The sequence below is a fragment of the Penaeus monodon genome, chromosome 1 (assembly GCF_015228065.2).
Source record: "Penaeus monodon isolate SGIC_2016 chromosome 1, NSTDA_Pmon_1, whole genome shotgun sequence".
NCBI lineage: Eukaryota > Metazoa > Arthropoda > Malacostraca > Decapoda > Penaeidae > Penaeus > Penaeus monodon.
This window is the reverse complement of record NC_051386.1, coordinates 16,631,200-16,641,199: the sequence shown is the minus strand read 5'-3', so window position 1 is coordinate 16,641,199 and position 10,000 is coordinate 16,631,200. Positions and strand designations below refer to the sequence as shown.

The window sequence follows — 10,000 nt, the reverse complement described above, 5'->3', positions numbered from 1 at the left end:
AAGGAGAAATGAATTAAAGGCTAGTCTTGCTTTTTCGAAAGGCGTTGATTAGAGCTTCATCTGCGTCCAGATCTATTGAGAAAGGGGGATAGAGAGAGGGTGAATAAAAGGGAGGAGGGAAGGAGGGAGGTATGGAATGAGAAAGAAAGGGGAAAGGGGGAAGGAAGGAGAAATGAATTAAAGGCTAATCTTGCTTTTTTGATAAGAGTTTCATCTGCGTCCAGATATGTTGAGAATGGGAGGTAGAGAAAGAGTGAATAAAAGAGGGAAGGAGAGACGGAGGGAATAAGAAAGAAAGGAAAAATTGGGGATAAATGAGAAATGGATTAAAAGCTAATCGTTCTTAGGTCCATCTGCGTCCAGACCTGTTGAGAAAGGGGAATAGAGAGAGGGTGAATAAAGGGGGAGGAGGGAAGGAGTGATGGAATACGAATGAAAGGGGAAAAGGAGGAAGTAGAAATGGATTAAAGGCTAGTCATGCTTTTTTCCAGACCTATTGTGAAAGGGGGATAGAGAGAGACTGGATAAAAGAGGGAAGGAAGGAGAGATACAATAAGAAATAAAAGGAAGAGGGATAAATGAATTAAAGACTAGTCGTGAGGGGGTGAATAGAAGAGGGAAAGACGGAAGAATAGAATAAGAAAGAAAATGAAATAAAAAAGGGAAGAGGGAAAAATGGATTAAAGTTGCTTCGTTCTTGCCTGTTCATTAGAACGGGAAGAGAGAGATAATGAATAAAAGGGGGAAATGGGGATGGGATAAATTAACAAAATAGAAAGGACGGAATAACAAGAGAAGAAAAAGAAATGGAAAGAGAGAGAGAGAGAGAGAGAGAGAGAGAGAGAGAGAGAGAGAGAGAGAGAGAGAGAGAGAGAGAGAGAGAGAGAGAGAACGAGAGATATATAGAGAGTCGTTGTGTCATACAAGGAGATAACGGATAAAAGGGGAAGAAAGGAATCGAATAAAGAAACAAAATAAGAAAAGAGAAGAATGAAAAATAAACCGATAAGCATCTATATTAACAATACAAATAAAGAAAGGAAGAGATGAGGTAATGAACGAAATTAAGGTTTCGGGAAGGATGATGTAGAAAGGGAAAGAGAGAAACAGAATAAAGAATAAAGGTTTACTATAATAAAGCGGGAATAAAGGATAGGAATAGAAAGCCAAAAAGAAGGGTTGGTAAAAAAAAAAGAAAAAAAAAAACAAAAATAAAGACAGGAAGAAAAACACTAGAGAATAAATTTAGGGTTTGGGAGAGACAAAAAAAAAAAAAAAAAAAAAAAAACGGATACGAGAGAAAGAGAAAGGGAATTAGATATATAATCAACAAAAAGAGGTATTAATAAATAAATAAATAAAGAGAATAGGAAAGAATAACCAAGGAAAGACACAATGAAAACAGGAATTTCAATAAAAAAAAAAGCCTCGTAAACAAAATTACGCCCCCCCCCAAAAAAAGAAAAAAAAAAAAGAAAAAAATCGAACTATTTATATCAACAACCAACCAACTTGTTAACTTACTTGGTGTGTGACGGTACCAGCTGGTATGACTCCCGGCCACCAAAATATACCTGGTGTTCTCATTCCACCTTCGAAAGTGGTTTGTTTACCGCAGAGAAAAGGGCCGTTGCTGCCCCCTGTTGCGAAGGGAAATAGATGTTATCATTATTATCATCATCATCTTCATCATCATCATCATCATCACCATCATCATCGCCATCATCGTTATCATCACCATCATCATCATTATCATTACTATTATTATTATTATTAACATTATTATCCTCCTATCATCTCATGTTACTTTGTCGTGTCACCTTCCTTATCATCCCCATCACCATCATCATCTTCATCATTATCATCACTATCATTATAATAAATATTTGTATCAGCATTTTTTTCCTTACTACTTCTACTAGACAGATAGATAGATAGGGTTTATTAATAATACTAATGCTATGGTCACACTATTACCATTAAAAAGTATATAACCATATTCTTTCTCAGAAACGACTATTTTTCTATTGCTTTCCCTCGTATGCATATTGCAGAAATAGTGATTATCAGCAATTTGGTATAAAAGCATTCTAATAACAATTGAGTCTCTCTCTCTCTCTCTCTCTCTCTCTCTCTCTCTCTCTCTCTCTCTCTCTCCCTCTCATCCTCATCTCCATACTTCCTCTCCCTCTCCCTCACCATCTCCCTCCCTCTCTCTCTTCTCCTTTCCTTCCTCCTCCCCCCCTCTCTCTCCTCCTTCCCTTCCCTACCCCTCCTTCTTCCTCCCTCCCCCCCCTCTCTCCCCATCCTTTCTTCAGTCTCTTTCTCCATCGCCTCTTCTCTCCCTCTCTCTCTCCCTCTTTCTTCCTCTCCTTCTCCCTCTCCCTCTCTCTTCCTCACCCTCTCTCTTGCTAACGAGTGCCGCCCCGTTATCGGACGAGAAAACCACCAACGTGTTCTCGGCGACGCCCATTTTCTTGAGCGCGCCCACGATCGCCCCCACGCCCGCGTCGAGCTCCCTCACCGCGTCTCCGTAGCGATCTGGAATGTGAAAGAAAAAAAAATAATAAAAAGAGTTAGTTTATTTAAGATTTGTTTATGTGGTAGTGTAATGAAGGAGTTTATAAATGGAGTTGAATGGAAAAGAAAAGATAAAAAAGCTGTTTATTTACGCGGTAGTTTCAGGAAGAAAAAATATAGTGTCTGGTAGTTTAAGGAAGCGGCTGAATGTAAAAGAAGAAAAATAGTTTGTTTAGAAATAGTTTACGAGTCTATCAAATTTATAATACATAAGAGAAACGGGAAAAGAAGAAGAGGAGGAGGAGGAAAAATAAGGAAGAGGAAGATATTAACAACGATAATCATAATAGCTTGATAAAAAAAATAAGAATATTGATAACATTAATGTAACAGAAAAAGATAATCAGCCAAAGATGAAAGAAAAAGAATAATTGGGGGAATAAGAACAATAACAGATAAAAAGAAAATAATAGAAATCCCAGAAAGAAAAGGAAAAAGAAAGAGAGAAAAAAAAAACAGAAAAAAAAAACATTTATAATGACAAAGTTATAGTGTATCTAACTTCTATTGTTGTTGAGAAAACAATAAAATGGAAACAAGTAATAAAAATAATACAATACAAACAGATAGTTAAATGATAAAAGTGATAATAGTAGTAGTAGTAGTAGTTGTTGTTGTAGTAATAATAATAACAACAACAATAATAAAATAATAGTAATAATAATAATAATAATAATAACAATAATAATAATAATAATAACAATAATAATAATAACAACAACAACAACAACAAACAACAATAATGTCAGGTGACATGCCAGTCCTCCTCATCTCGGGCTTCCAAGAGCATCCCCTCGCCTCTCGTTCCCGTCTCTCTGCCGCGCCCGGAGACTTCGCTTGATCACTCCGTTTTTTTTTTTTTTTTTTTTGGGGGGGGGGTTCTAGCCTCTTTGTTTGGCTTTTAATTTGTTCTATTGTTTCTTTTTGTAGTTTTAGTGAAGTTTTTTTTTTTTTTTCATAGCCGTTTTCTTTTCTTTCTTTGTTTATTATATATAAAGTCTTCATGTTTGCTTCGTTTTTAAAACCCAAAAGTCCATTTTCCTCGATTTTCTATTTATCTTAATCTAATAGATATTTTATTCCATTTTGATTATCATCTCTAATCTTCCGAGTATTTTACACTCGACATCTTTTACTTTTATCTTTTTGTTCGATATTTAAAAAATTATTTTAACTACTGACTATTTTTTTTAATCAATTCTTCTTACAACGTAAACATATATAGCCTATAAGGTAAAGCTTACAGTTTTATAAATAAGAAAGATATAATTCCGACAAACACTATAAATACCGCCCAAAACGGCGCGAAATATACTCATTCTGTACCAGATACCGTGAGTGTCTTTACCCCGAAGGAACGTAGGGAAGCGAAGAGGTTAAGTCCTGTGTGCTGACGTTTGTTTTTCTGAGGAGCTGGAAGTGATCCTTTTTTTCTTATTTGCTTCATATAAATGGCTAAATCTAGTTTAATAATCTTAATCAGTTAATCATAATTACTTTATTTTTTATTCAACTATTAAGGCTCGTAAAGAGTGGGTTTAACCAATGCTTTTGTATTTATCTTCTTAAGCATTAAATGCATCTAAGAAGTGTTACTTTGTCCTCCGCAACGATTTTAAATGAAAGCTAAAAGAGATCCAGTTGATATAAAAGGGAAACTCATAGGATGAACGTCAAGGATTTAATGATTATGCTCACTCTTTTTTTTGTCAGTTTGTTTATTTATTTCTGACTATATGCTTCACGCTACCACAACGCATCTAGACACTGTGAATCCACAAATGTATATATATATATATATATATATATATATATATATATATATATATATATATATATATATATATTAAAAGCCACAAGCAAGGAACACCTCACAATATTAATATAATTATAATAATAATAATAATAATAATAATAATAATAATAATAATAACAATAATAATAACAACAACAGCAATAACACCACCAACAAAAGCAGCAAAACACAACCACCACCAACAAATACAACACAACACAACAACAACAACAACCCACCTCTTCTGCTCGTCCCAAGAAAATCCTTAGAAGCGTAGGTCGGCGCATGCGTGGAGTCCGGGGCCCAGTACAGGAAAAAGGGTCCCTTTCCTGCCTCTTGTTCTATAAATTTGACGGCTTCTTGGGTGTAGAGTTTCGTCATGTTCGATTCACCGGTGGTGCGGTTGATGCCGAACTGCTCGTAATATCTGATGTGAATGATAACGGTGATAGGAATGGTGATGGTGGTGATGATGATGATGTGATGATGATATTAAGAGTAATAGTGATAAAGATGATGATAATAATACAGTAGTTATAGTAATAATAATAATAATAATAATAATAATAATAATAATAATGATAATGATACTAATAATAACAACAATATTAATAATAATAATAATAACAATAATGATAATATTTCTAATAATATTAACAATGATGATGATGATATTATGATGATAATGTTGATGATGATATTATGATCTACAGTATCTACAAACAACAGTACTTACCTCCCAACCATTTTCGCGTCTCTAAACACAGGTATATTCGGCGTGGTCTTGTCGTTATACGGACCGAAATGGCAATTTGGCGACCCGAACCATGAGTTGAAGCCTCGCTCGAGAGGGAGGTAGGGGGAACGATGACCTAAGTGCCTGGGAGAGATAGTGGGAGTAGATATATTGTGATTGGGTTGCATGTAGTAACGAGAGCGAGGATGATAATGGCCGTAATTGTAATGGGGTTGAGCTATTGTTTGTTATTAAATGGAATAAATGATGCTATTGCTATTACTGCTGCTACTGCTACTGCTATTGCTACTGTTACAGCTACTGCTACAGCTACTGCTACTATTACCATTACTGCTGCTTTGTTACATCAAGAGGACAATAAATAATCTGCAGATGTTTTCTTTAATAATAATTAGCACACACACACACACACAAAATCCAATTTATCAAATACCGATAAAATAATTAAGCTAATGAATAAATGGACGAAAATAAATAAATAAAAAGCAATAACTCACCATTTCCCCACAAGGGCGCTGGTGTAGCCTTGAGGAGCGAGGAGTTCAGGAAGCAAAATTTCGTCTTTCGAGATTCCGCCCACGATGTCCTGGGGCGTGTAGGCTGGTGGGCGGCGTGGGTGGAGGGGGGGAGGGAATAAATTATTAATTTCTTTTTAAATATATGTTATTGTTTCGGTGTGTTTACTCTTCCTGTTCTTGTTGTAATAGGTTCAGACGATTTGGTAATAATTCAGAACTGCTTTACGTAGCCGATACTAATAAATCCGGTATCGATGGCATAAATATCATATCTAATATTTAATTAACGTATTTAATATCGCGAGAACTGAAAATAACATTTACATTGTAATGGGGTTGTTAGAAGAGGCGCTGTGTCAAGTGACCGCCGCAGCCTCCGCGGGAAGGTAATGGTAAAGGTAAAAAAAACTCTCCACTAAGTAAAATTGCCATAAACACAGAACAGTGTTATGTAAACACAGTGACAAAAAACATATCAAAGTAATATTCTTTTGTATGATGTATGATTTATATTTATATTTTGCCATGTGCATTTACAGTATTCACAAAATACTGTACTATGTCGAATATATGTAAAACTCTGTAATCACGATTGCCCACGCCTGAGCAGATAGCCAGGGTGGTAAATAAACATTTAACTTATCACATGTGAGTCTTATTTGCGTAATATTAGCATGATTTATCAATGTCATTAGCCTTTTTTCCGGGTTCACTCTATAATAGTCAGATACTGAGACCCAAATTCTCTCTCTCTCTCTCTCTCTCTCTCTCTCTCTCTCTCTCTCTCTCTCTCTCTATATATATATATATATATATATATATATATATATATATATATATATATATATGTATATATATGTGTATATATATGTATGTATGTATGTATGTATATATATATATATATATATATATATATATATATATATATATATATATATATATATATTAAAGAAAACCGAGAGAAAGAAAGAAGCAAAGGAGAAAACGGAGAAAGATAAAAGAAAGCAGGAAGAGGAAAAACAGACTGTGATAAAAAGAAAGAATAAAACCAAGCTAGACATGAACGAACTGTGCGTGAATAGCCAAAGAATAGAGGCATTTACAACACACACACACACACACACACACACACACACACACACACACACACACACACACACACGCACACACAGCGCAACACAATCCCCCCCCCCCCTCACGCACACCATAATACGCCACACTGACATATCACTGATATGTCCTAATCACTTGTAAACAAAGAGATACACCTGCTCATTGTAACTGTGTCGAGTAATAAGTATCTCTTTGTTCACGTATATTGAAAGAGGAATAACAAGAGGAGAGGGAGAGAAATAACGAGAGGAGAAGGAGAGGAATAACTAGAGGAGAGGGAGAGGAATAACTAGTGGAGAAGGAGAGGAATAACTAGAGGAGAGGGAGAGGAATAACTAGAGGAGAAGGAGAGGAATAACGAGAGGAGAGGGAGAGGAATAACGAGAGGAGAAGGAGAGGAATAACGAGAGGAGAAGGAGAGGAATAACGAGAGGAGAAGGAGAGGAATAACGAGAGGAGAAGGAGAGGAATAACGAGAGGAGAAGGAGAGGAATAACTAGAGGGAGAGGTTCATTGCGACAAATGTAGAAAATATATGAATGAGAATGAATATCTTCACAATACAAGAGATGCATTTAATTATGTCTTCTTCAGAAATACACGTTGAAGATCTATTCGAAATCGGTTAAATATATCCGCTGTACTTTGAAGATATACATCCTCATTCATAGGAGGGAGAGGAGAGAGAGAGCGAGTTAGAGAAAGAGATAGATAGATTGATAGATAGGTAGATAGAGAAAATGAAAGCAGGAAAGGAAGGAAGAAAGAAAGAGAACGAGAAAGAAAGAAAGAAAGGGAAAGGGAAAGGGAAAGAGAGGGAAAGAGAGAGACTGAGAAACAACATAATGAAACGAAACAGACACCCACAAACGAAACAAAGAAGAAAGAGAGAGAGAGAAAAAAAAACAGAAAAAGAAAACCAGAAAAAAATTCTCTTCAGCAAAGGAGAAAAAGAGCGAAAAAAAAAAAAAACACTTCCCCTCATTTCTCTTCCTCTTTTCTCATTCTTCCTCCTCTCATTCTCTTACCGTTCCTTCCTGGTGCGTTGTCTGAATAGAAGCCGTTTCGTATTGATAGACGGCCTGTTAGGAGCGAGGCCCGAGCTGTGGGAGAAATAGGATCATTTCTAAATACATTTCTGTGATTATTTTTACGTTGCTGAGGTAGGGTGAGGGTGTATTATCTTTAGTATCATTATTATTTTAATAATAATAATTATTATTATTATTATCAGTAGTAGTAGTATTTCTATTATTATTATCATTATCATCATCATTATTATTGTCATCATCATCATTATTCTATTATTATCATTATCATTAGTACCTTGGAATTTTTCTAAAAACAAACAGACATCCTACAGCACCCACCCACCCACCCACTAACCCACCAACCCACCCACGCTCAACAACCCATAAACCAACATTTCTCATGACACTTATGCTCTCTAGACTCCCCCCCCCTAATATGTGACACATCAACCTAACTCTAGTTCTCTTCCCTCCTATCTTCCTTGTTTCCTCTCTCCACCCTACCATGCCTATTTGATTCCCTTCTTTCTACATCTCCCTTTGTTGCGACCCTCTCTCTTCCCCCTCCTCCCTTTTCCCCATTCTTTTACCTTGTATCATTCTTTTACCTTCATCTTTTCCCTACCCTATGTCTCCCCGTTCATTTTTCTTGTTCTTTTTCATTCTTTTCCCCATCTCTTCCTACTCTCCACTATTTTCCTATCTTCCTTCATTCTTCCCTACTCCCCCAGTCATTACTGTTTTCCCTTACCTCCATCCCCTTTCCTTTCTCCTCTCTTTTACCTTCTCTCTCTCTCCTCCCCACTCCCCCAGTCTGCTCTCGTTTCCCTCTCCTCTTCTCCATTCTTTTCCCTTACATCCCTCCTCCCCACTAGCCCAGCCCTCTCTCTTTTCCCTTCCCTCTCCCCTCCTCATTTCTCGACTTCCCCTCTTTCCCCTTTCCTCTATCCCTACCCGTCTCCTTTCCCCACTCCATCTCTCCCCTTCCCTTTAACACCCTCTCCACTTTTTCCGTCTCTCCTCCCTTCCTTCCCTCTCTCTTCCTCACTTCCCTTGTCCCATCTTTTTTCCCTTTCCATCAATCCCCTTCTTTCTCTGCTCCTCACTTCCCCCACTCCCTTTCCCCACTCCATCTCCCCTCTCCTTTCCCTTTCACCTCTCCACCCCACTACCCCAGCCCTCTCTCTTTCCCCTTCCCTCCATCCCCCTCCCTTTCCACACTCACACATCCCCAAACGTACACATACTCACACGGAGAGCATAAGGGTGCCGCGGTGTACATGGCAGTGGCACTCATACCCTCCCGGGCAAGGAGATCGATGTTTGGCGTTTCTCTGCTCGGTTCCCCGTTGATGCCCAGGTCCCCCCAACCCATCTGCGGGAGAGAGAGAGAAATTGGGAGGAAAATAAAATAGTAGGGTAATAGGTTAATAGTTAATAGCGGGGAAGGAGAGAGAGAGAGGAAGGGGGGAAGGTGGGAGGGAGTGAGGGTAGGGAAGGAGAAAAGGAGGAAAGGGGAGGGAGGGAGGAAGGGAGGGAGGGAGGGAGGGAGGATGGGAGGGAGGGAGGGAGGGAGGGAGGGAGGGAGGAGAGGAGAGAGAGAGAGAGAGAGAGAGAGAGAGAGAGAGAGAGAGAGAGAGAGAGAGAGAGAGAGAGAGAGAGAGAGAGAGAGAGAGAGAGAATAAATTTTTCAAGAAATAGATGTATGTATCATCAATATGCTACGTTACACTAACAAGCACTTTTTCCTTTCTTTACCTTTTTCTACCTCTGTTGTATTTTCTCAGTCATTCCTCTTTCATTCCTCTTCTATCTCTTCTCTCTTCTTTTTTTTTTTTTTACACCACTTTCCATCTCTACCATTCTTTCACAAACAAAAATTCCAAAAACTCAATACACGTTCTCAATGATTTGTTAAATTTCATTATTATTATTATTATAATTATTATTATTATTATTATTATTATTATTATTATCATTTTAAATCAAAGACAGTTATCAGCAGTCACACTAACACGTCTCCATTGAAAAGATGCAAATATTTTTTTCAAATTAATGTGCAAGAGTCATAATCTCTGTTGCTTCATATTAATGGATTCCGCATTAACGTAAAACGCAAATAAATGTATTGGTCCATGGACGTTGATTTTTTAAAATAAATCAATCATACAGTTAAAATCTTCAGAAGTCGTAGCCTAAAGAGGTA

The 10,000-nt window shown here is 37.2% G+C and overlaps 1 protein-coding gene across 3 annotated transcripts in view; it reads right to left on the bottom strand.

Annotated features, from left to right (window-relative positions):
- LOC119595418 (N-acetylgalactosamine-6-sulfatase-like) overlaps window positions 1-10,000 on the bottom strand; it is a 28,168-nt gene that overhangs the window by 8,444 nt on the left and 9,724 nt on the right. For 2 of the 3 annotated variants that reach the window (XM_037944625.1, XM_037944553.1), the window contains exons 2-8: window positions 9,046-9,169; window positions 7,792-7,866; window positions 5,630-5,732; window positions 5,112-5,255; window positions 4,615-4,802; window positions 2,401-2,541; window positions 1,525-1,640 (exon numbers count right to left, since the gene is read on the bottom strand). In XM_037944625.1, the coding sequence (XP_037800553.1) occupies window positions 1,525-1,640; window positions 2,401-2,541; window positions 4,615-4,802; window positions 5,112-5,255; window positions 5,630-5,732; window positions 7,792-7,866; window positions 9,046-9,169 (891 nt within the window). The remainder of the gene's footprint in view (window positions 1-1,524; window positions 1,641-2,400; window positions 2,542-4,614; window positions 4,803-5,111; window positions 5,256-5,629; window positions 5,733-7,791; window positions 7,867-9,045; window positions 9,170-10,000) is intronic. The other variant, XM_037944679.1, reaches the window with a different exon arrangement.